General features: G+C 42.1%; 1 protein-coding gene across 1 annotated transcript in view; it reads right to left on the bottom strand.

Annotated features, from left to right (window-relative positions):
- The window catches only part of LIX1 (limb and CNS expressed 1), a 202,192-nt gene that overhangs the window by 93,274 nt on the left and 81,468 nt on the right, over positions 1-27,450 (bottom strand). Inside the window, exon 3 of the mRNA XM_089679122.1 lies at positions 6,467-6,607. Coding sequence (XP_089535248.1) covers positions 6,467-6,607 — 141 coding nt within the window. The remainder of the gene's footprint in view (positions 1-6,466; positions 6,608-27,450) is intronic.

The raw sequence follows: 27,450 nt of genomic DNA, 5'->3' as shown, positions 1-27,450 counted from the left end.
GCCTGGAAGAGGACCGGCACTGTTTTGCACAACCGTGTGTCTGCAATAGACACATTTGGCAATAGGGTAAGTATTGCAGCAGGGGTGCTTTTGAAGGTTTCTCCTTAAAGTGGAGTTCCACTCACTCTGTAAAAAAATAAAAGTCAGCAGCTACAAAAACTTTAGCTGCTGACTTTTAAAAAACAGCTACTCACCTGTCCCACGATCCCGTGTTGCCCCCGCCGCAACCTGTTTCACCGGCCGTCCTGTATTCCAGTAGGCTGGCATCTTCAGTATGGGCACCCGGCTGTGACAGCTTGCGGCTTCATAACTGGGTGCCCACTGCGCATGCATGAGTAGCGCTTCGCTTCCTGAATGGCCCCGCAATCTCCCGGGACCTGTCATGTGTCCCACAAGACTTCAGGGAGGGAGTAAGAGGAAAACTTCCGTTTCCGATCGCCTAGGCAATTGCAGCGGAAGTGAGAGTGGGTACCATTCAAATTTGGGTACCCGTTCCCCCCATCCCCCACCCCCGCTCCCCAAAGGTGCCAATCCTTAATGGAGAGTGGGGGACCAATCTTTAAAACGGAACGTCCCCTTTTGGCTGGAACTCCGCTTTAAGCTGACTTGTAAAAAGCAGGATTAATTTGCATTCATAGTACTATTTGTCATGCATTGTATTGCTCTGCATTTTTGCAGACAGTGTGTTTTATTTTTGCTGCATTTGAAATTCTTTTATCCCTTTGAACAAATCAATGGAAATGCACAGTTAACGAATGGTATACAAATGACAACCACATAATAAATCATTTGTAAATGCATTGTAGACACATATCAAAAGCAATCTTTTCTGAGAAAGTACCTAAAAACGTGCTTTCTCACGGCCACATTTGACTGACTTCTGAATTTAATGCCCATGGACACTTAGCCTAGCCTTGGCTAATGGTTAGCCTAAGTATGGTTGGAAAGATTTAACCATGTTCTTTCACAGTTCTCTGATGACCAAATTATATGTTCTTTTAAACCACAAACTTTCTTATAAGTAATGTTTGTTTTTCAGATTGGCTACAGAACAGCAAAACCTCAGTGATATAATGCATACAGAAAATGATTACAGACAATCTCCTCTTTAGACCTAGCTATAATTTCTAATTTTACACTGAAGCCAACAAGGAATATAAAGGGCAGTGTAGACACACACTCTTGGTGAGCACTGAATGGAAAGCATTGGAACATATTCAACATAATGTTTAAGTGCAATAACCCATAGCAGTTATTCAGAATCCATCTTTAACTGGTCTCTCTTCAACAAAGTGAATTCTAATTCTAGATATGGGTTATGAAATTTAAAGTGGAAGGAAAGCTTAACCTTAGCTAGGCTTAAAAATGCACCACCCACCCTGTGTAGAAAATATCTGTATACTTATCTATTTTTAATCTGCCCCAGTCCATTTATGTGATTACACAGCTCTGGCTTTACTGCGCCATAGAGCACTCAATAACAGCTGGGAATTCCGGGAGTCATGATGTCACTTTAAGGCTCCCATGGGCCAGCTGCTGTCGGTGCTCCCTCCTCTCCCCTGCAGCCACCGCAGCTTACTGACACAGGGAAGACTGAGCTGCAGGATCATGTGATTAAATCAGAGCGGATTCAAATTTTAAAAGTCTGGAACGACCCATTTTCCTCAGAATTTCAAAGAGAAATGCACTGTAACCAGCATGTACAACATTTGCTGCCTTCCTTCCTTAAATAAGGGCAATAATTGCCACCTGTTTTTCAAAGAATGAATGAGCTCACTAATAGAACTCCACATTGCTATTATTTTGAACATGCCCCTTTCAATTAGTGATTCAATTACACAGAATCAGCAGCATGCATGTCATGACTGTTGGGTTTGTTGGATTTTTATTACTCTACTACACCTGCTAGTAAATTATTTGCCATGTAGAAATATCATTTCTACCAAAAACAGTGATTGATCAGGTTAGTGATGTCTGACTGCTATTATTTTGAACACAACTGTATGTATGTGATCTGGCACAGGGGATCCACCAGCCTGCAATATATCTGCATGGGCCGCTCAGTAAGAAGTTAATATATACATTATTTTAAAATGGGGAGGGGTGTGTAAAATTTAGGAAAATGTATCAAAACAAAATGTTCGAGGGGCAGTGCTGATCTCTAAATAAACATTAACAATACTGTCTCCGTTACCTAAGCCAAAGGGACTGCTAAACTGTCAACTGAACTCTTAAAGCAGACAATCAAAATCATTGATAATTAGGTAGAGGAGTTCTTTTTGAAAGAGTGGTCACTGTAAATAACAGGAAGCATTCACTTAGCTACTAATACTGTCCAGTACACACAGCAACTGTGCTAAAATCAGAAAGTTCACTCAATATTCTTTAATATTCCCTGAGGAACAAGAACACACATGTCCATAGAGTGTAGCAAGGAATGTACATCCTGAAGTCTGTGTTCTGTATCATTCTCCCTTTTTTCCTTCCTGCATCACCTTGCTTTCTGTATGTGAAATACAGTAATTGATGGTTTTCCAGTATCACAATTGATATATACAGAGAGGGAAGGCCAAAGAATGGACTTTATAAGCACTGCAACAATGTTTATTAAAATTTTTACTTTCTGGAGTAAACACAAATGTACAGGAATTCGTAAAAACATCTGCAGAGGGTGTAAACCCCCAATGGGATGATTCACTGTGTGCAGTTACAAATCTCGTAGATACATAAAATGTTGACGCATACAAATATACTGTATCCTGGGAAGGATATAAGGAGATATAAATCTGGTAACAGTGACCATAGTGATTCAACATGTTTCGCAATGAGAGTTCCGGAGTTAAGAGAAAAGTTGGTGTAAATTTGTACATAACATATCATGTTTACCCATCATTCAATGTAAAAATATTTTGGGTATATCTTAATTCACAGGCATCATAGCGGATGGGTTGGGGAGGGGGATCTGAGCCCTCACAGCCAGGGCAAGTCGACAGGGGGATCCCAAAAGGACCGGACGGACCGCAGACAGCCCCACAGAGGACTTCCTGACATATAAAATATATGCAACTGTTAAGACATAAAAGAACCTTCCTAGATAGTACTAAAAAGTAGATGATAGTAAGGTTTGAACTGACCTTCCTACAAAAGGTATAGTAATGTCACCGGTTCTGGACCGATAAGGCCACATAGAGAAGCATGCAATCGTATGAAATAATTGGGGAAGTATAGTCATATCACCAATTCTGGTCCAGACAGAGAACGTGCGTCAACCATTGGTAGTAATCAATGATTATAGTATGTAAGGAGATCCCTAAAAAAGTGATCAGATGGCACAGACAAAGAATGTTTCATCATTGTAGTGTCACGAAACAATATAGGTGACATTTGAGTATACCAGTGGCGGAAGATGTAGCAAAATGTATACTAACCTTCCTATGTGCACATTTTGCTACATCTTCCGCCCCCTGTATACTATATATAACTATAATAGCGATATCTTCGCAAAACATTATGAGTCTCTATGGTCACTGATACCGGATTTATGTCTCCTTATACCCTTACCGGGTATATTTGTATGCATCAACATTTTAAGTATCTACGAGATTTGTAACTACACAGAGTGAATCATCCCATTGGGGGTTTACACTCTCTGCAGATGTTTTTACGAATTGCTGTACATTTGTGTATACTCAATAAATTAACAATTTTAATGAACATTGTTGCAATGCCTATAAAGTCCATTCTTTGGCCTTCCCTCTCTCTGTTTGTATATACAGTCAGGTCCATAAATATTGGGACATCGACACAATTCTAACATTTTTGGCTCTATACACCACCACAGTGGATTTGAAATGAAACAAACAAGATGTGCTTTAACTGCAGACTGTCAGCCTTAATTTGAGGGTATTTACATCCAAATCAGGTGAATGGTGTAGGAATTACAACAGTTTGCATATGTGCCTCCCACTTGTTAAGGGACCAAAAGTAATGGGACAATTGGCTTCTCAGCTGTTCCATGGCCAGGTGTGTGTTTTTCCCTCATTATCCCAATTACAATGAGCAGATAAAAGGTCCAGAGTTCATTTCAAGTGTGCTATTTGCATTTGGAATCTATTGCTGTCAACTCTCAAGATGAGATCCAAAGAGCTGTCACTATCAGTGAAGCAAGCCATCATTAGGCTGAAAAAACAAAACAAACCCATCAGAGAGATAGCAAAAACATTAGGCGTGGCCAAAACAACTGTTTGGAACATTCTTAAAAAGAAGGAACGCACCGGTGAGCTTAGCAACACCAAAAGACCCGGAAGACCACAGAAAACAACTGTGGTGGATGACCAAAGAATTCTTTCCCCGGTGAAGAAAACACCCTTCACAACAGTTGGCCAGATCAAGAACACTCTCCAGGAGGTAGGTGTATGTGTGTCAAAGTCAACAATCAAGAGAAGACTTCACCAGAGTGAATACAGAGGGTTCACCACAAGATGGAAACCATTGGTGAGCCTCAAAAACAGGAAGGCCAGATTAGAGTTTGCCAAACGACATCTAAAAAAGCCTTCACAGTTCTGGAACAACATCCTATGGACAGATGAGACCAAGATCAACTTGTACCAGAGTGATGGGAAGAGAAGAGTATGGAGAAGAAAAGGAACTGCTCATGATCCTAAGCATACCACCTCATCAGTGAAGCATGGTGGTGGTAGTGTCATGGCGTGGGCATGTATGACTGCCAATGGAACTGCTTCTCTTGTATTTGTTGATGATGTGACTGCTGACAAAAGCAGCAGGATGAATTCTGAAGTGTTTTGGGCAATATCATCTGCTCATATTCAGCCAAATGCTTCAGAACTCATTGAACGCCGCTTCACAGTGCAGATGGACAATGACCCAAAGCATACTGCAAAAGCAACCAAAGAGTTTTCTAAGGGAAAGAAGTGGAATGTTATGCAATGGCCAAGTCAATCACCTGACCTGAATCCGATTGAGCATGCATTTCACTTGCTGAAGACAAAACTGAAGGGAAAATGCCCCAAGAACAAGCAGGAACTGAAGACAGTTGAAGCAGAGGCCTGGCAGAGCATCACCAGGGATGAAACCCAGCGTCTGGTGATGTCTATGCATTCCAGACTTCAGGCTGTAATTGACTGCAAAGGATTTACAGCCAAGTATTAAAAAGTGAAAGTTTGATTTATGATTATTATTCTGTACCATTACTTTTGGTCCCTTAATAAGTGGGAGGCACATATGCAAACTGTTGTAATTCCTACACCGTTCACCTGATTTGGATGTAAATACCCTCAAATTAAAGCTGACAGTCTGCAGTTAAAGCACATCTTGTTCGTTTCATTTCAAATCCATTGTGGTGGTGTATAGAGCCAAAAATGTTAGAATTGTGTCGATGTCCCATTATTTATGGACCTCACTGTATCAATAGCTTTACTAGGATGTGGCACTTGGGAGCTCTGATCATATCCCCACAGTCATCACTCTGTGTTGGATACTGTAATTTTTCCAGTATCACAAGCAGGCATGTTCCAGGATCACAAGATTACAGACAAAAGTCAGTGGGATGGTCTGGAGCATTACTGCAATTCCTGCACGAAAATATAAACTAAAATACAGGCTGTGCTCATTGTAGGTATACATTTCTGACAATAGTTTACCTTTAACAAATTAATGGTTCATTAGAGTATTGGTACAGTTTAGGTTTTTTATCACCATTGGAGAGGGATGTGACTCACCCATGCCATGCATTGCCTATGGATGGCAGATAAGGGTACATGGTGGAAGGCCACTGATAAAGAATGGAGTATTAAGGAGAGAAGTGAAAGATGAACAAGAGGACAGCAAGGAAGTGGAGGAGGAAAAGGAAAAGTATATGGGGGGAGGTGTCTGGTGAGGAGGTCAACCAAAGCAGACAAGAGTCTGAGTGGGAGGCTACTATTATTAACCCAAGAACATTAGGAGGTGAGGAGGAAAAGTCAATCCACGCAAACCACAGGTCCTACAGTTTTTTAAAACTTTCATCAGTGTCAGCCAGGAGTTCCTCCATCCTCATAATGCTGTTCAATTCAGCTAGCCAATCCCTAATCATGGGAACAGTGGTAGATCTACAATATCTAGGGATCTAGGCATCAAGGCATAACCCGCTAAATTAAATAGCAAAACTTGCCTTTCTTGATTTTTTAATGGATTCTGATACTATTGACAGGACAGCTACCTCTGGGGTTTCTGACTATGTTCTACCTATCATTAAATAGCTCGAATATCTGCAGAAAATGTAATATAAAAATAGCCTGGAATTGGGCTTTAAACTTAATTTGTGCAATCACAGTTGCTCAGTATTTTAGTTTCTTTTAAGTATAAGAACCCCCTTCTCTGCCAGTAAGATCCTGTATCTACCTTGTCTGAGTTAGACATGGACTTGCAGGTCCCTATAGCCTGTTAGTGCTTCAAGCATCAAACTTACACTGGTGGAGGCCACTGCTTCCTGGACACTTTTTGTGATAAACTCCTGTGTAATCCTCCTGGTAGGTAATTCATTGTAGAGGGAGTTTATTAAAGCCACTTTAGCTGCATCTCTTCGTGCTTCTGCCCTGCTGGTGCAGTACTGTGAAAAAAGGAAATATATAAATAAGATATTTGAGATGTACATCAAATTTTTGAGTAACTATAAATAACTGAGTTCTGTAACAAATAGGGTATAGGGCCAACAGGCCTCCCAAACATCACCTTAAGGTCAAACTTCAGTTTGGGTGACAAAGAAAAAAAAACATGCCTTGCAGCTGCATGTAACAGGGGGGAGGGGGGCTGGTGACAACTTTGGCCTAATATGGCTGCATGGCAATATTTGGACAATATCATAGGTCATCAATACTCCTGACTGTTAAGTTGCAGGGTATGCCTTCATGATCATCATCTCAATACTGTAATAAGAAAAAGTATGTCATTTGCATCCCTGTAATCTTTAAGAGTTTAAAAAGCACCTCAGTAAAATTAAAGGCTTGTGTTGATGTGCTTTAGGTTTTATGTTGATACCAAATGTTTGACATCAGTTTGGGATGCTTCTGAGATCATTCAGAATTCATAGACAGGTGCATTTAATCTGCAGGTGACATTCTTCTCACCAGCATTGGACCTTGTTTTTGCATTCCTATAGCCCTTTTTGGGAAAGCAAATTCCACTAGAATCAGAGAAAAGCCCACTGACACAGGTGCTCTCCTATTGCAGGAGATGCCTTTGAATTCAAGGAAAAGCATACCGACAAATATACCTCCCAAGCTGAAACAAAGCAAAGCATGTATAAAATGGAATTGTAAATGTAGCACCCTTCTAGTTAGCTAGGGGAGCTCAAGTTTCAATTGTTAGTCAGAGGTTGAATAGCAACCTGGGTGTGATAGCTAGCATGGTCAAATTTGGGTCAGAGCTGAGAGGCTCTGCACACTAGCTCTCTGAGACTTCCCCCTGCACTAGAACTTTGGAGAATGTTCTAGAAGCAGTGGGCATAGGTGCGTGGCTAGTCTGCACTCTCAAGGGTTTCTGGACAATCACCAACAGGAGGCTACGCAAGGGGCCGCCGTGACAGTTCTTAGGAGTGACTGAGCCTGGTCAGCAACAGGAGAGTTCAGGTGGAAGATGGAGAGGAAGTGAGGCTGGAGAGCAGTAGCCTGGGATGGGGCCCAGATGGAAAGGGGCTCACCTACAGGCAAAGGACCTTGGAGGGAGAGCTCAGGACTTCACCAGCCCCCAGAGCGAGGACTACCTGTGCAGCAGGGAAGGAGTGGCCCAGCTAGAAGGCCTGGTAGTAGCCACCAACCCAGCAGCACAGGAGAAGGATTGAGTGCATAGACCTGCACCCTCTGGGCCTGTAAGTGGAATGAGGCACTATAGTGAAAAACTGGATTAGCTATCTCACCCAGGACTGTTTCACACTGCAGTGGCAGGCACTAAATCCCCTGCTCAGGGTTCACCCAGAGCAGCTGGATAAAGGAGCATCTGGGGCCTGGGGTGATACTACAGGAGATGCTGCCTAGCTCTCCAGGAAGACGAATCTGTTCTTTTTGCTGTTAAGAGACTTGTACATAGTTCCAGGGATGCTGTTTTTGGTTGCAATTCCCTTTTGGCATCCCATACACCCCTTACCCCATCCAAGTTAATCCCCAAATATAATGTAAAAAAAACACACTCAAGGACTGGTTACTGTCTCCTGGATGCAAGTCTATTTGAAAAATGCATGTTGCCTGGCTGTGAAGGACTATAGGGGGACACAACTTCAGTGACTCCTAAGGGGGTAGTTGTCAGGAAAGGACTCACCGCTGGTGGTGCTGTGGCTCACCTGCTATATGGTTGCAGTACTGGGACTTACCAGCAGATGCCTTTCAGCAGCCAGGATCTCACCTCCTGCAATCAAGCCATCACCTGAGGCTGATTGCAGGAGGTGTATTTAAACAGTAACCAGGACTGCAATCAGTGCCTTGATGTGGTTTTCCCATGAGCCCCTGTTGTCCTGTATCTGTATCCTGTCATCTACCTGCTTGATTCTCCTGCTTGATTCTGACTACGATTGAACTCTGCCTGCACCGACCCAGCTCTCCTTTTGACTATCTGCCTACTCCTCTGTACCTGATCCGCCCGATTGATCCTGACCCAGCCTGCCTGACCATTCTACTTCTCAAGTCCTGACTACACCTTTATTTCAGAACATATATATGTTAGTTGAAGGTTTGATTTTTGTTAGCATTGTGCGTTTTTGTATACTGGTGTAGTTCTCAATAAATTATATTATCCACATCACTCCTGAAGCCTGATATTCCCTGTGTCAGTCCACACATCTCTGGTCATATCCGGGTTACTGACAGTAGTGCTACATAAATATATTTAAAATTAAGATGTATGTCTGGCCAATTTGTTTTTGGTTTGGATGGGGCAGAGACGTTTTAGAACCCCTGTCTCATTTGTGATGCTGTCAAGGGCTCTGTTAGAAATATTATCCTTTGCTTCCTATTGTGCTGAGAATGTTTTACCAGACAGGCTTTCCCAATCCAGGTGCCTACACAATTAATTCTTAGCTCTGGTGAAGGGGGAGTGCTGAGCCCCCAAAGCGCTTGGCTATTGCAAAATAAAATCTTTCAAAGGACTATACAAACTGGTGTGGCACTCCCATGCTTTCAAAACTCCTTTGGGGGTCTAGCAGAACCCCAGACTTTCTGGTGAGCAGCCTCTAGGACCACAAACCACCCATCACGTTCATAAGGTTCAGCGATCCTACATCACAAAAAATACCAGATGGGAAGTGAGGGGAAGTCTCCAACAGTAACATAAATAAAAACTAGTGGATGGATATTCTAGAACTCCCTGTCAATTGTTTATTTCTGTCTTGGTCCCCTTGCCAATTTTCCCCCACATCCTATTTGGTTCCTACAAAATTGCCATAAAACTAACAATGATCTTCACATCAATTAACTTAACACTCCAAAAAGGTATTTAGCCTAATGCATTCATGTAACCACTTTACGCCATCCGCACGCATATATGTGGCCTTTCAGTGGGTGGGTCTTAACACTGAGTGGCGGCATATATGTGGCCTTGTATCAAACAACTTACCGTGCTGAGAGTGCGCTCCCTGCATGTTCTCAGCATGGTAGCCAGCAGGGATCGGTAAGTTCCTGATGCATACTTGCCATTGGGAGCTTTCCAATCATCTGACCACTGTTACAGCCAATTACAGGGGTCACATGACCTGAATGCCTGCCTCTGACTCCCAGAATCTAGAAGCTGTTAAAGGGCCGGGAGGCATCAACATGAAGGGGTTAAATAGCTAATAACACAGCATAATAAGTTTCCCTTTAGTGTGAAAAATAATATTAGCATGCGTGTATCTAAAAGTTTTTTTTTTGTCATTTTAGAGTTGTGAGGAGTTAGATCTTGTCAAGATTTTTATTGCTGTCTGTATCTGCACTGAGGAAATTCACCCCTCTATTTGTCCTGGTGACCATTGTCTCAGATAAGGACAGTGTAGCTTATTAGTACGCTAGTAACACAATACTGCACTGTGATTATACTTTTTTAATTGCTCTAACATTCAAATTTCCAGGACAAGCTTTCAGAGTATATTCCCTTCTTCTAAGGTGCAAGCAGTAAGAAAAATCGAAAATCGAAAATTTTGAGTAGCCTAGATCAGAAATCTTCCCATGGGGACAAGTCTCCCAAAAGGGACACAGATGGCATAAAAACAACCTTTGTCTCTCCATTTAAAATGAAATAAAAGATTTAGCTTTCACTATGCTGTAAAATATATGTAAATCCTAGCAATAAATTTCTCTTATTTGTCTCCATTTGGTGTGTACACCATTGAAAAAAAAACAACATTTTTTGAAATCTGTTTGATTAATGAAAGTCAATACCCGTTGATTCTGACAGAAATTTCGTAAACTTCCTGTGCTCTCTGCCTCTGCTGACTGTTGTAACCATTTCTGTCTGTGGTATAACTTCCCCCTGCATGTGTCACTTCCTGTTAAGAGGTGCTACATGAAGAAAGAGGTTGGGCCTCCTGGTCTTCTAACGGTGGAAAGTTGGGAGTAAGAGCTAACTTAGGGCATGAAACATCGCAGCACAGTACTGCACGGAAAGGAGAAGTATGGGTAGAGCTTATTTGGCTATACTTCTCCTATAAATCACAGGAGTGTCGGGTTTTTTTTATGCACTCCTGTGACCTGTTTTTAGCTGACATCACAGACCTAGTCCAGGCTCTGGAAAGATCCCAACAATATGGTCAGGATCTGCCCAGAAGCTGGACTGGCAGCTGATTCAGAGTCAGCCGCTTTCTCCCCTCCCCAGCCTGATGCTTCAGTGAGCACTTGAAAGGCAGGGCAGAGAGCCGTGGCTGATAGTTAAAGTTGTCTGCTCAGAGCGGAGGGGAGAACTGAGCTATCAGTGTTTTTTGATTACTCAGTCTCAGTGCAGAGGCAGCGGGGGACATTGATCTGATGCTGCATCCACCAAGGTGAGTATCGATTTTTTTTGGAAACCCCGTACTTCTTTTTAACAAAAGAAATTGGAAAATGTTATGTTTGCTTGAACTTGCACCATTTTGTGAATTTGATTGAAAACAATGAAAACCAGTAAAATAAATTACTAGTTAAGTGAATTGTCTCATCTGTTTTACTTATGAAGAGATTGAAAATGTGCTTCTACAGTGAATGGGGATGGGGATTGAAGTGTAAACCTTTATGTTAACCTTCTGGGTGATGGAGAGCAAGACGTAAATGGAAGAAGGACCAGTCAGCTCAGGAGAGGATGCAATGGTGGCTGGGAGGATGGAGGTTCTGTAGGATGGGTAGACTGGTGGTTGTATGGCTTGCCCATGGGAGCAGCAGGGTCCCTATATTATGGTCTGCTGTGGAATGGAATCCTCGTAGGGACTGGGCATAGACCATGGTGTGCAAGGCCTTGTGAAGTATACAGCAGCTTCCCTCCATATCTTCGGGCTGGAGAATATAAAGTGTATTGTGTAACGCATGTAAAAGAGCTGGTGGAAAGAATCTATGCTCAACGTGCCATCTCCCAAAATGTCTCTGTAGTCAGTGCTAGCACAGGTGTCGCTGGCAAGTGAAAAGGCACTATCCTTGAGGTGTGGGGTCTGGTGCAGTAATTTGGCCTTTGACCATGAGGAACACTAACTAACACATGGAAGCAATACCATCATGTTGACAGTCGAAAAAAAAATTCACAGCATGCAGTTCATCCAAGCTAAAAAGCTCTTCTATATTCTTAAAACACTTCTTGTCCTAAAGTGTAAACACCTATTCTCCGCACGTACATTATAGTGAGTGAGTGTGATCACTCTAGGACAGGGAGTATGTTACTAGCAGGAGCACCGGGTGACAATAGAGAAAAGAAAATGAATGCAGCCTCTGGTAAAAGGTAAGTTGCAATATATGACACGTTTATTTATTTTCCTAATATTTTAGTTTAGCTACACATAAATGCGTACAGTATAACAGTGAAATGAATGCAAATTGTTCCCAAGGTAGTCTTCCCACCTGCACATGTGCCTGACCCCCAGATTTTACTGGGTGCAGCACCACTGTGTTACGAGTCCTATGATGTCAGTACCATGCTTTAGTATCTTCAGAATCATAACATTAACTCTGGTTACTATTAATCCCAACAAGTATGAAATGGGATCGCTGCCTTCCTATTCAAACAAAGATAAGAGATTAGCTAAACAATACCTTCTGGCATACAGAATAGGAACATATGTGCTGCAGACAGTACCTCCTAACATGAGGCCAGCCCTATTTCCACCTTGGCTTCCTCTTCTCCAGCTTTGAACTTTATTCAGCTCAATCATATTTCCTGCTTCTCTGTTCTACCTTTATGGCACAAATCTTTTATCTGCTTCCTTCTTTATATCAGTACAACAGGCACATTCCAACTATTTTTTCAGGATGTTCTCTGCAGATCTGTATATTCTCCATCTGCTGACACATGATTCGAATCACTCTATACAATAACTTAACCCAGGGTGTGCGGTCAACATGTAGATCTTCTAAATCTGGAGCGATTTCTGTTATCTTCAATGTCCTTTGATCTGGTGGTAAACTGTGCTTCTCTTCTCCCTCGATGAGTGGGGCATGTGTCATGTTGATGGATGTTTTTTATACATACTGATGATGGTCTATGATCTAGCACAGATTCCATTAATGAAAGCCATTCTGTAGTTTTTTTTCCCAACCTAATAGTGTTGGGGGTCAGATTGTAATGTGATACTAGCTGGAAGTTCTTGTCAGAGACTATATATACATATAGGAAAAAGAATGTATGTGGACATTTACATAAAGTCCACTTCATGCTGTAGTGCTGAAATTAGCTATCTACTTAACCATGACATATTTGAATACCAAAAAGATGAATGAAATGTGTTTTACCTTATTATATTCTTATGACCCTGCAAAGGAAGTAAATATTTTACACTGGGAGATAACCATGAAGCTATTTATAACTGGAATTTTACTTATTAAATGCACTTATATAGCACTGTCAATGTACACAGCGCTTTACATTCACATCAGTCCTTAACCCTTTGAGGACCATAAGGTTTTGGAATGCCAAAAGAATCAATTTTTTTGTTTTTAAAGTTCATACACTTCAGTTGCTGTAACTAAGCCATTTCATGAAATAATTGGCAAAAAGCTAGATCCATTTGTTGTTTGTTGATAAGAACTAATATTTTGACTCAAACCAAAAAAAAAAAAGAGTTTTAAGTTCTTAATCAGATGATACACGCAATTAAAAACATGGGACAAATACGTCCCTTGGTCCTCAAAGGGTTAACCCTCAAGGAGCTTACAATCTATGGCCCCTAACTCACATTCATACATACTAGGGCCAATTTAGACAGGAGCCAATTAACCTACCAGCATGTCTTTGGAGTGTGGGAGGAAACCAGAGTACCCAGAGGAAACCCACTCAGGCACAGGGAGAACATGCAAACTCCAGTCAGGTAGTGCTGTGTTTTGGATTAGAACTGATGACCCTAATGCTGCTAGGCAGAAGTGCTAACCACTTAGCCACTGTGCTGCCCATATTAAAGGTTTCATATTGGATGAAGGATGATGATGATGATGGTGATACCAGTGCATGTTAAATTAATAGTTTAAGCAAAATGGCATTTTGACTGGTTGTCTTCTTCCACAACAAAAAATGAGATAGCATATTACCAGTGCTTAGTAATAAAGTTCAACCCTGAGGACCTTCACTGATCTTCATCATTACTGAAACTGGACATGTATGGCTTTCTACACATTGGGATTTAAGAGCTGAAGACTATGTTTATTGTATTCAATATATAGTGATCAGGTCACTTGAGATTTTTCCTATGTAACAACATCAAACTTGTTGTGTTGCCACCTAGTGTTCATCATGATATGTTACATGTGGTAGTCATACTGTCCTCGCATGCAAATAATATTGTAATATTTACTTTTGCTCTTATTAGCAATAATGCAGCCAATATACACTTAGAATCCTAACGCAACCGTACAAACCTATTGGAGTGCCACCTTCTGAATTCTACAGTATTGTACATGACATAATGTTGAATGTATTGTTCCTTAAACCCAAAAACAAACATTTATTATTAGACAGCTTAACAAAATTGTAGATGTGGTGGCTGCATTTGTTTTCTTTTTTAGGCTTTATTTTCACCCGTGTTCCAGCCTTTAAAGCGGAGTTCCAGTTACACTCTAAAAAAATAAAAGTCAGCAGCTACAAAAACTGTAGCTGCTGACTTTTAAAAAACAGCCACTCACTTGTCCCAGGATCCTGTGGTGTCCTCCCCACAGCCCATTTCACTGGCCTGTGTTCCCAAGGCAGGCATCTTCAGTGTAGGCACCCGGCTGTGACAGCTTGCAGCTCCACAGTTTCTGACCTGTCACATGTCCCAAAAAACTACAAGGACGGGGAGGTGGGGGGGGTTCAACTTCCACTTCCAATCACAGTGGAAGTGCGAGCGGGTACCTGTCAATTTTGGGTACCCGCTCCCTAAAGGTGCCAATCCTTAAAGGGGAGCGGGGGACCAGTCTTTAAAGCAAAACTTCCTCTTTGGGTGGAGCTCTGCTTTAAGTCTGTTGTTTTTCAAAAGCACACGCTGTCTTGCAGATTTAACAGTTACAGAGTTGAGGCAAGGCATTTAAACACTGGCAAGCTGAGGCAAGACATTTAACACCGGCAGGGTTGCTTACAATGATCAGCTTTTATGTATTCATGTAAAAACTGTATCCCAAAAAATAAAAAAAACTGTTGCTGTAACTGTTTATAAAGTTTTAGCTGGAGTTTGGCTTCAATTTGTTAGTGTATCTAAATCTGCTAGTACATCTAAAACTCCCCTACCCCCTGACTGACAATGCTGCTGTCCAAAGGCACCCCCTGTGCTCATTCATCCAGAGTGGGGGCACTCTAATGCAGGAGGTGTGTTATTGGCCAGATCACCAGGTGAAAACTGAGGGAAAAAAGTCTAAAGAAGAAAAACATATGCAGCCACGACATCAAATGATTAGTAAGCTGCATTATATTACATTTTTGATTTTGGGTTTAATACTGCTTTTATTTCCCCATGTTGATCCTGCAATAATGCACTTCCTATCCTAGGGTGACAAAATTCACTTGCTGTACTATATCTATTAAATTGCAGTACTGTCACCCAAGGACAGGAACTGTGTTAGAACTACAGTGCACTAAAGCTGGGTATACATATATAGTTTTTTGGGGTTTTGTTCTTATGCAAGTAATGAATTGAAAAAAAACAAAAAAAAACCTTACAGATCCTTTCAGTGACCCAAACGATATGTGATGTAGGGATCTCTCCTGCTGTTCTATTGTATTCTGACAGGGGGGACTCCCCCCCCATCACAATACACGGATCAGAGCTACAGCCATTGGCTGCATGCACTGATCAAATGCTGGTTTTCCCAGCAGGAGGGTGGTTCAACACAAGTCAGTCATTCAATTAACAATGGTACACCATTTACCCCTCTTTTCATCTCCATAGTATGGTGGAAAGGTATTTTGCAGTCTACAAAGATTGCTGGGGACAATGCTATATAGGAACAATGCAGCACAGGCAGAGTGCAAGTTGTTATCTCACTAGATTTTTTGCAGAACTAAAAAATTTTTTTTAACACTTAAGGAACAGCCAATGAAACACTTTCATTGGTGTATTTTACAGACCACTGGGGAGCAAATAAGAGAAGTTCATTGTTAAGGTTTATACAAACAATCCTGTTTTAAAAAATTAACTCAACAGGTACAAATATCACAGCTGCTGATATTTAATAAATAGGTAGTTATCAGCCCAGGAGTCCAGCATTGTCTTCACCAGATCCAATTCTTCAACAGGCTTTGGATCCTTGGCACCGCCATCTTGGATGTGGAAGCCGGCTGTGACATCCTGAGGTCTCCAAGCTGGTTCCCCACAGTGCATGTGCAAGATCACATGGCCCTGTCAGACTGGCCTTGCAGCCTCCTGGAATGTGTGACATGTCCCAGGAGTTGGGGGCAGCCAACCTGATGTAAATCTTGCCCAGGCACCTGTCAAAACCAGGTACCTACTCTCCCCCCAAAAAAAGTGTACAAAAGCTGGGAAGGAGGAGAAGAGGAGGCAGGAAGGTGGAACCTCCCCTTCAGAGGCGTGGAGTTCTGCTTTAAGTAATACAGTGCATTGCATTTTTGATATTTATTTGTGATGGAGAAAGAATGATTCAATAATAGGAGAGAGTAGAGCCATTTTTCCTCTTCAGATAAATGTATAAGAATTAGGATGGATGTGCTCTATTATTTTTGGGGTCGCTTTCTGAGACTGGAGGCCTCATATTTTCATTGATTCCTGGGGCCTGGGATTGGTCAGAGCTGCAGTTTCTGGGAATATTGTTCCTATATCTCTGTGATGCTACATAGATGCACATCGTCTAGAAAACAATTAATTGCATTTGGATTCTTAACTAAATAACGCAGCTTGTTTTTAACATAAACCACCTGGCCGGTCTGTCAGAATGAGATTCTATATTATCCGGTAGAGATGGACTAGTCAGTGAGATCATAAACAGCATCTTCTAATCTACACAATAAACAAAGTCATTTTATAAAGCATGTTCTAGAAGATTGTTTCCTACAGCTCAATTTAAAACCACAAAATGGTTTTAGGCCCCTTTTGATCTTAAACTGCTTTGTCCTGTACAGTAGCCCAAGGAGACAGTTGTTTTGTTTATCAGGCATTGTACAGAGAAGCATACAGTTCCATAGGATCTCTGAGTTTCAGCTGAGCTATTGGTCTCATTCACTTCAAGCCTCCTTCTCCTTTGTAATATTTAACCTCTTATTCTTGACTAAGGGCAAAGTCAGCACAGGAATGTTTGCACCAGGATGTTAGATTTACATTTCTTTTCCTTTTGTATAGAGTAAGGGAGGGTTATAACCACTGTCAAATTATTCCTTTCGATAACGTGCTGTCACACGAAACGCGTCAGAGAGGAGCCTTGCCGTGCTGATGTCACGCCGCCGAGGCCTCATGTTGGTCCGGCGGCCATCTTTAGTTCACAAATGTAGGATGGATTTCTTTTGATTCTACTTGAATTACTTTGCCCATTATCAATAAAATTACTACACTATATGATTCCTGTCTGGTGGCCTGGTTTACTGAGCCATTTTAAGGTGGAAGTTTACCATCTAATAGAGCCGTGGCTGAATTGGGGATTAAGGAACAGTTCCTTCCCCAGCCCCTGTGCTGGATTGGTCTGTTGGACGTGTGGAGTGTTTACCCTGCTGTATGAGTGTGCCAGAGGAGCCCCCTTGTGCTCTTGACCAGATCCATGATGACCACCAGGGTTCTGTTTGGAAATTATTACTACATGAGCATATGACTTGCGCTTCTGGTAAGAGCAAGCACATATTATTTGTTCACCACCTGAAGTCACGAGCACTGGAGTCATTCCTAATCCCAGTCACCAGAATCACTATTTGAAATTTAGTTTGAAATCGTTCTGATTCTCATCCAGTCACAATTATACCTGATTACGGATTATTGAGCACTTTTGTGGCACTTTATGAACTTTATTTATTCATGTTTATATCTACCTTTTGGTGCAGTATTTGTGCACTTATTTTGTTCACTGTTCATATTTCCATCCAGTCACAACATTACTGGATTATGTCTGCATTTTGTCTAGCACTCTTAGGCACTATATATATATATATACGGTGGGGATCGAAAGTTTGGGCACCCCAGCTAAAAAGTTGTATTAATGTGCATAAAGAAGCCAAGGAAATCTCCAAAAGGCAGCAAATTACAGATTAGACATTCTTATAATATGTCAACAAAAGTTAGATTTTATTTCCATCATTTACACTTTCAAAATAACAGAAAACAAAAAAATGGCGTCTGCAAAAGTTTGGGCACCCTGCAGAGTTAATATCTTGTACTGCCCCCTTTGGCAAGTATCACAGCTTGTAAACGCTTTTTGTAGCCAGCCAAGAGTCTTTCAATTCTTGTTTGAGGTATCTTTGTACATTCTTCCTTACAAAAGTCTTCCAGTTCTTTGAGATTTCTGGGCTGTCTGTCACGCACTGTTCTTTTAAGGTCTATCCATAGATTTTCAATTATGTTGAGGTCAGGAGATTGTGAAGGCCATGGCAAAACCTTCAGTTTACGCCTCTTGATGTAATCCCCCGTGGATTTCGAGGTGTGTTTAGGATCATTATCCATTTGTAGAAGCCATCCTCTCTTTAACTTCAGCTTTTTCACAGATGGCATCAAGTTACCATCCAAAATTTGCTGAAATTATATTGAATCCATTTTTCCTTCTACTCGTGAGATGTTCCCTGTGCCACTGGCTGCAACACAACCCCAAAGCATGATTGATCCAACCCCATGCTTAACAGTTGGACAGAGGTTCTTTTCATTCAATTCTGTGCCCCTTCTTCTCCAAACGTACCTTTGCTCATTCTGGCCAAAAAGTTCAATTTTAACCTCATCGGTCCACAAAACTTGTTTTCAAAATGCATCAGGCTTGTCTATATGTTCATTTGCAAAGTTCAAACGATGATTTTTGTGGTGAGGACGTAGAAGAGGTTTTCTTCTGATGACTCTTCCATGAAGACCATATTTGTACAAGTATCTCTTTATAGTGGAATAGTGTACCACAACTCCAGTGTCTGCCAGATCTTTCTGGAGGGATCGTGCAGTCAAACGTGGGTTTTGAATTGTTTTTCTCACAATCCTGCGAGCTGTTCTGTCTGATATTTTTCTTGGTCTTCCAGATCTTGCTTTAACTTCCACTGTTCCTGATGACTGCCATTTCTTAATTACATTCCGAACAGAGGATATTGACATCTGAAAACGCTTTGCTATCTTCTTATAGCCTTCTCCAGCTTTGTGAGCCTCAACTATTTTCAGTTTCAGTTTTCTAGACAACTGCTTAGAAGAACCCATGGTGCTGATTGTTGGAGCAAGGTCAGATGAGTCTGGGCATTTAAAACCTTTGAGATTGACATAACCTGGTCTTCCCAGACGATGATTGAGAACAATCCATGACACTGGCAGGTCTCAGCTTGGCAAAGGGGGCAGTGCATGCTATAAATTCTGCAGGGTGCCCATACTTTTGCAGACGCCATTTTTTTGTTTTCTGTTATTTTGAAAGTGTAAATGATGGAAATAAAATCTAACTTTTGTCGACATATTATAAGAATGTTTAATCTGTAATTTGATGCCTTTTGGAGATTTTTCCATCTTTCCTTGGCTTCTTTATGCACATTAATACAATTTTTTAGCTGGGGTGCCCAAACTTTCGATCCCCACTGTATACATATATATATATATATATATATATTTACAATCATATTTATAGTGCAATATATATATTGTTAGTGCAATATTTTCAGTGCAATCGTTTTATAATTTCATGTTTATCATTGGATATAATCATTCATCCATTCACTATATATCTCGCTACTGGATTTTGGTTAGTTTTTCTATATTTTATTAGCGCTGCATATTGCTATATAATTTTATTAGAGGATTTAGGGGTTCTATCCTTTTATGCTAGCAGCTTTTTTATGTGAGTTTATTGTGCGCTCACCTATTCTTTATTTATTTATTACTGTCAATTTATTGTTTGCCATCGGTGTCCCGTTGGAGAGATTTCCCTTCACTTCCTGTCCCATAGCCAAAACAGATAATCCCTGCAAATTAAAGTAATTCCTTGGGGACACCAAGGTCACCAGAATTAGGGTCCCCATTGGAAAATTTCCCCTCTATTACTTTTCTGGAGACACCCCAAAATTTGGGGTTTCCTTTATTTTTACTTTCAATGATAATGGTAAACAGGACGAATAGAAAGGGAGAATCTCCTTAACTGCTTCCCCGCCACCCTATAGCAGAACTACTGCTGGCAGGGCTGCACAAAATCATGTATATATATATATATATATATATATGTGTGTGATTTTGCATTCCCGGGTAGGGGACGCGTGTGCTGCCCTACCCGTTCTGCCATTGGTGGCTAAAGCTGTTGATCACCGGGTCCTGGATGGAGATTCCCCGCTGGCAGCCGGCGATCACCGAAGAACAGTGAAAGGGGAGAGGTCTGTGTGTAAACAACACAGATCTCTCCCCTGTCAGTACAAACAGGCTGCTTTGTATTGCTCTGCCAGCAGAGCAATACAAAGCAGCTTGTCTCCCTAGTAAAACACAAACAGCACATAATGTAAAGCACAACACAGCACATTTTTATTAGAACTGATCACTGTATTAGTGTCATTGGGATGTCAGTGGCAGTTAGTCAGTTCCCCCCCAGTGTTAGAATGCCCGCCACAGTCCCACTATAAGTTGCTGATTGCCGCCATTACAACATTACAACATTACAAGTATACAACAAAATTAAAAATCCAGTAAATATGCAGCGATTTGTAGACGCTACAACTTTCACACAAACCAATTAATTTACACGTATTGGCATTTTTTTTAGCAAAGACATATAGCAAAATACATTTTAGCCTAAATTTAAGACAAAATTTGATTGTTTAAATTTTTTTTTACTGCACATGTTTAATAGCAAAAAGTCAAAATTGTTGGTTTTTTTGTTTATAGCGCAAAAAATAAAAAACACACAGGTGATCAAATACCACCAAATGAAAGCTCTATTTATGGGGAAAAAAGGACATAAATTTTATTTGGGTGCAGCGTTGCATGACTGTGCAATTGTCAGTTAAATTAACACAGCACCGTATCACAAAAAATGGCCTGGTCAGGAAGGGGGGTAAATCCTCTGGAGGGCAAGTGGTTAAAGGGGGCACAGACAGCAATAAAAAAATAACAGTTGTTTTAATCCATCTTCACTCTGTTAAAAAAATGTCTTTAAAGTACAAATAAACATGATATACTGTATATCCACATGTAGCTTTTACTGAAATCTCATAAATAGATGATGCTTATCTAAGTTGGATATCATATAAAGCCATGATGACAGTTCTACATGCTGGACGCAGCTGTGAAATGATAAAATATTAAACCAATTTTAATGCCAGACCAGTGGAATAAATAATTAATTACAAAGAAAAGCTCACACACGGCGTCCATAAAAAGACATTGAACAAAGTTTTTTTTCTCCTCCAGACTTATGTATCTATTGCACAACTACTGCAGAGAGAGAGGAGAAGCTGAAACTTCTGCATTCTATTTTCCAGCTGTATTTTCACTTTATATCCTGTAACAAAAAATGATCCTCTTCCTTCACATCCCTTTTCAATCAATGCCTGCTGTTTGAGCTTCTAAGGCTGTCTTTCTCAACCTCTTTACCCCAGAAGAACCCCTAAATTAATTTTCAGGTCTTAAGGAACCCTTACAAAAATCAATTAATTGTGGGTCAATGGTAAAAATGCCCTTTATGTTAGTGGTCATTATGCAGAATACAACCCTTACAGTGGTGTTAAAACTGCCATCCTAACCTCAGCTAAAAAGATAATCGGTGTCATGCTGCTGGCTTTGGCAAGTGGCATTAGTCTGGGAATTATACAGGCACCATCAAATAAAAGGTCAATCAGACACAGCTCAAGGAAGTCCTAGCAACTTCTGGAGAAACCCTAGAGTTTCATGGTACCCCATATGGAAGAAAAATATATTTGAAATCTATTTTAAAAATATTTTTCTCAAATATATTGACATATATTTGAAATGCTACAATTTTGGCCATATCAATAAATAAATACATTAAAAAAAATGTTAAAATTACTTTTTATATCTTAAAAAAAATCTGAAGAATATATTTAAAAAAAATATATTTTTAAAATATTTATTTAAAAAATATAATCTTCATTTTATTTTTAACATATAAAAAAGTCATTTTAACATTTATATATATTACATATAAATGCATTCCAAAAATGTAGATTTGTATTTCTAAAGACATACAGTATATTTGAAATGTATTTTTAAAAATATTTTTCATATATTTTGTAATAAAAACGCATTTCAACATGCAGTATATATAATATATATATTGAAATTTATTTTGAAATATATTGAATATGGCCAAAATTGTAGCATTTCTAATATATGTCAATATATTTGGGAAGAATATTTTTAGAATATATTTCAAATATATTTTTCTTCCATGTGGGACCCTGGTTGAGAATCGCTGCTCTAAGGCCCCAGTTACATGGGTGACTTGGGGTGATTAAAGCAGGCAGTTGAGCTGTGGTTTTACTGGCCCCTGACCACCCACCTAATAGAGAACGCTCTGGGTCTTACACATGCCACGGCCATGATGCTTTGCATCACAGGCATTCGACAGACAATATCTCTGACAAATGTGGCCATTTCAAATGAAGTGCTTACGGTTGCTGCACAGTATTTACTTAGGAAATGGAAAAAAAAAGAGGCATTCCGGTTCCCGCATTATCACCTCCTGAATGCCTAGCAGCAGCTGCTGCTCTACTGCCCTCTGAAAATAGATCCACCTTGGATTACTTTTCAGAGGGGCCATAGAGAGTGCTGTAGGTGTGAATGAGCTCTAAGTTTGAAAAAGTGACATTTTAATTCTAATGAATTATTTTACAAAACATAAATGTTTACGTTTAAATATACTGCTGTGATGTTTAAGCAAAATGTTAAAATATTGGAGCTCTCCACTGGTTTATAAAACTTAAAAAAAGATCCAAATACTTGGCAGCAGCACAAATGAAAACTATGAAAGGGCTATTACCCACTGTATGAACAGAAAGAACAATGCTTATTGGCTGCTCAAATTTGCCAACTTGATTTTAACATCTATATGTGCTACAGTAAGCACTTCTGATACTCCTACACAGTTGCCACTGATCAAGAGTCTCCTGTGCATTGTTGTGGATCCCAGCGTCTGCTTCATTTTTTTATCACTTGCCTAGGTTAGGCTGTGTTTGGCAGCCTTTAGAAAGCAATGACTCAAAAAGACTGTTCATAATAACAAGCATAGATGTTTTGGTCCCCTAAAATAATGATGGACAATATAATTTGGGAATAGCTTCTATTACAATAGAGAATAATAAATGAAGATTGGAGGGCAATCTTTTTTTTTTCTTTAATGCGCATATGGTTTACCCACAATGTAGACTTTTACATGCAGCAAAGTGCATAAAAATTGCTATTCCATGTTTTGGTTTTTATATTTTCATACATTTCAGTGTCCAAAATTAAAGTGATATTAAAGGCAAGATTTAAAAAAAAAAATAACAAACACGTCATACTTACATGCTCTGTGCAGTGGTTTTGCACAGAGCAGCCCCAATCCTCCTCTTCTCTGGTCCTCTCTGGTGTTCCTGGCCCCTCCCTCCTGCCAAGTGCCCCTAGAGCAAGCAGCTTGCTGTGGTGGCACCCAAGCAGGCTTGCTCCCGAGCCGCTGCTCTGCATGTCTATTCACACACACAGCTGTGGCTCGGCCCCAACCCCTCTCTCCCCTCATTAGCTCACTGGCTGTGATCAACAGTAATGGGAGCCAATAGCTCCAGTTGTGATCAACACAGTTGTGTCTCAGCCAATGAGGAGGGAGAGTCCTCAGATATTCAAGGATCTTGTGCACATCGCTGGATCGTGATGGGGCTCAGGTTAGTATTAGGGGGGGCTACCACATGCAGAAGGTTTTTTATCTAAATGAATAGAGTGCATGAAGGTCAAACACCTTGAGCCTTTACAACCACTTTAAAGTGGAACTTCACTCTCTCAATCAACATTAACATCGGCTTTTGACTAGACTATTCTCTGTGTTATCCCTTTATCTGACCTCCCGTTGCTGAACCCGGCTTGTGACCTGTTATTCTTGTCTACCAATCTGTACTGTCTGTCCCGTTGTTATCGACCCGGTCTGCCCGACTACGCTATTGTCTTCTGGTTCCTACCAGCTATACGCCATTGGCGGCGGCCATTACCGCAGCTGGGGTGTCTTGGGGGCCGCGACCTGGTCCCTGGGTGCGTCAAGTCCATCCCCACCATCAGAGGCCCTGGTGAAGGGCAGCCTGGGACTTAGACTCCATGCCCTGAGGGACTCCGGTCTGTGGGTGGTGGTTGTCGTCAGTTGGTGCGTGACCCTGCCATTAGGCCTGCCTGTCCGTTCCTCAGCTCCTGCCCTGACACTACACGAATGCCATGAATCCTGACGGTGCAGGTATGCCTTCGCTTCCCATGTTAGTCGCCAGACTTGATCAACAGGATCTCCTGTTGGATCAGTTCGCTCAGGAGCTGCAGACTCTGCTTGCACGCACCGAGCACCTTACGCCTGGTGCTCTGAGGCCGGTTGTCACTCCGGTGGTTGCTTCCGCTGCTGCTCCGGCTGTTGCGCCTACCGCCGCGGCTGTTGCGGCACTCGCGGTGCCCAGAGTTATGACTGGTTCAGCCCCTCTTCCACAGCGCTTTGGGGGTGAGCCGAGTCAGTGTGGTGGGTTCCTCAACCAGGTGGGCATTTACTTCGAGTTAATACCATACGCTTTTCCGACTGAAAGGTCAAAGGTGGGTTTCCTAATCTCACTGATCTCAGACAAGGCCTTGGCCTGGGCGAATCCCTTATGGGAGAGGAATGACCCGGTGATTCACGAGTTTTCCGGTTTTGTCGACGCCTTCCGTAGGGTATTTGACGTGCCGGCTCGCTCCACCTCGGCTGCCAAGCTGCTCATGTCCATGCATCAGGGGTCACGACTGCTTTTTCTCATGGTCTTTCAGATGCGTTGAAGGACTAGATTGCAGCCAAGGAACTGCCTGTGGAGCTGGAAGCACTCATTTCCTTCCTAATCCTGATTGACACCAGGCTCAGGGAGAGGCCTTCACTCAAGGAACGCCTGCGGAGGCCTCCCAACCGACTGGCGCCTGCGTTTTCTGTCCCACCCATTCCTCCCTCTCCTCCCACGCCTCCTGGGGATGGCTTGTCTGGTGGTGAGCCCATGCAGCTGGGGTTTGCTCGCCTTTCCGAGGGAGAGCGGGCCTCTCGGCGTCGGGAGGGTCGCTGTCTGTACTGTGGCCTTGGTGGGCACTTTTGGCAGTCCTGTCCGGTCCGTCCGGGAAATGCTCGCACCTGAGATCCTGTCGGGGACAGATCTTGGGTGGAGTCTCCTCGTCCCCAGCATTCCGCAAGGATAAACCACTGATCTTCGTTGTCCTCTCTTTGGGCAGAGGGCTCGGTGACGGCCCAGGCGTTGGTAGATTCTGGGGCCGGCGGGTTGTTTATGGACAGCTCGTTTTCCGCCCAGCACTCCATTCCCCTGCAGGCTCGAGCTACCCCATTGGTTCTCGAGGCAATAGATGGCAGGCCCCTGCAACCGTCGCAAGTTACCCATGAGACTCTGCCGGTTGAAGTAGCTATTGGGGCAGTTCACAGGGAGTTGGCCTGTTTTCAGGTCATTTCTTTGACGCACTATTCAGTGGTTTTGGGGTATCCCTGGCTCCAGAGGCACAATCCGACCTTTAATTGGCAAACGGCCGAGATTCTCTCGTGGTCTCCACAGTGTGGGGCCGGGTGCATCCGTTGCTGAACCCGTCTTGTGACCTGTTATTCTTGTCTATCGTTCTGTACTGTCTGTCCCATTGTTATCGACCCGGCCTGCCCGACTACGCTATTGTCTTCCGGTTCCTACCAGCTATACGCCATTGGCGACGGCCATTACTGCAGCTGGGGTGTCTCAGGGGCCGCGACCTGGTCCCTGGCTGCGTCAAGTCCATCCCCACCATCAGGGGCCCTGGTGAAGGACAGCCTGGGACTTAGACTCCGCGCCCTGAGGGACTCCGGTCTGTGGGTGGTGGTTGTTGTCAGTTGGTGCGTGACCCTGCCATAAGGCCTGCCTGTCCGTTCCTCAGCTCCTGCCCTGACAATTAACTGTCACTTTCCCGGAGCTAAAGGATACTTTGTTTCTTTTATCTTAGGAAACAAACTTAAAGGAAACATTGTTTCTTTTAACTCGGGAAATAAACTAAAAGGAAACTTTCTTTCTTTTAGCTAGGGAGAAAGTGACAGCTGATTCTCTGAGCTGTAGTGAAGAAAAAAAAAGCTGCTAATTACATTTAAAAACCGCAATTGACCTATAGTGACAGATTAATTGGTTTTCAGTGCATTTCTATGGGAAACAGCATTTCGGTTTCCGAATTTCGCAATTAGAAAGTAATGGGAAATCTAAAATTTTAGAGCTATCACTGGAATAGGAGGTGAAGGGAATCTTCCAATGGGAACATTTGTTCCAATGACAACTGTCTAAGAGGGGAATTTGTAGATATTTCCTCTAACTTCCTATTGCATCTCTCTCTGGGACAGGAAAAGAAAACTCAACAGTACAGAGACAGCAAATAATTACTTTATTCTGCATCTGGTGTGATCATTAGGATCTCTTCAGTTCTATCTGTTCAGTACACACCCTGTTCAGTAGTACCAAACCTTGACCAAGGGGCCCTTTGAACCCCAAAAATATGTTGGCAACCTGAATAAAATAAATCTGGAAATTATGCATTCTGCTTTTGGTACAAAACCTTTGGTCATCCAGCTGTTGAGGAACTACAAGTCTCATCATGCCTCTGACTTTGGGAGTCATGCTTGTAACCATCAGCCTTACAATGCCCCATGGGATTTGTAGTTTCGCAACAGCTGGAGAGCAACAGGTTGAACATTCATGACTTAGCTAACTCTTAGCTGACTTAGCTGAATGATTACATTTCATTCACACAGTGTAGACCAGGGGTGTCCAAACTTTTTTCAAAGAGGGCCAGATTGGATGAAGTGAACATGGTGGAGGGCCGAACATTTTTCCGAACATTCTTTGAACCATTACAATTAAATGCAAATAAATTATTTTATGCCAAGTTAATTGCAAACAACATACTTTTCATTCATAACATTAAGATCAACTGACAGCTGAGTTTTCACAATGTATTGAAAATAAATTTAAAAAAAACTTACCTGCACTAATGTGAAGGGTGAAAAAGGTAGCTGGAGCTGAAGTCTCTGCTCGGCAGCCGGGAAGAGAAGAAAAACACACTTCACGCTGGAAGCCCGACCCTGACGTCACCGCCCTCTGTCGCTCCCAGCGCGCCGCAGTCACGCATGCGCACTGCTCTCAAGCAGAAGACTGTCTGCCACAGAAGGGAGGGCCGTGCGACAGCCGCATTTACACAGACCAGGGAGAACGCGCCGCAGTCAGGCATGCACACTGCCCTCTGCTCTCAAGCAGAAGACTGTCTGCCACAGAAGGGAGGGCCGTGCGACAGCCGCATTTACACAGACCAGGGAGAACGCGCCGCAGTCAGGCATGCGCACTGCCCTCTGCTCTCAAGCAGAAGACTGTCTGCCACAGAAGGGAGGGCCGTGCGACAGCCGCATTTACACAGACCAGGGAGAACGCGCCGCAGTCAGGCATGCGCACTGCTCTCTGCTCTCAAGCAGAAGACTGTCTGCC

The sequence above is a fragment of the Staurois parvus genome, unplaced genomic scaffold (assembly GCF_062004578.1).
Source record: "Staurois parvus isolate SC_StPar_1 unplaced genomic scaffold, SC_StPar_1.0 ptg000218l, whole genome shotgun sequence".
Classification (NCBI taxonomy): Eukaryota; Metazoa; Chordata; class Amphibia; order Anura; family Ranidae; genus Staurois; species Staurois parvus.
This window is presented reverse-complemented; position numbering and strand designations above follow the sequence as displayed.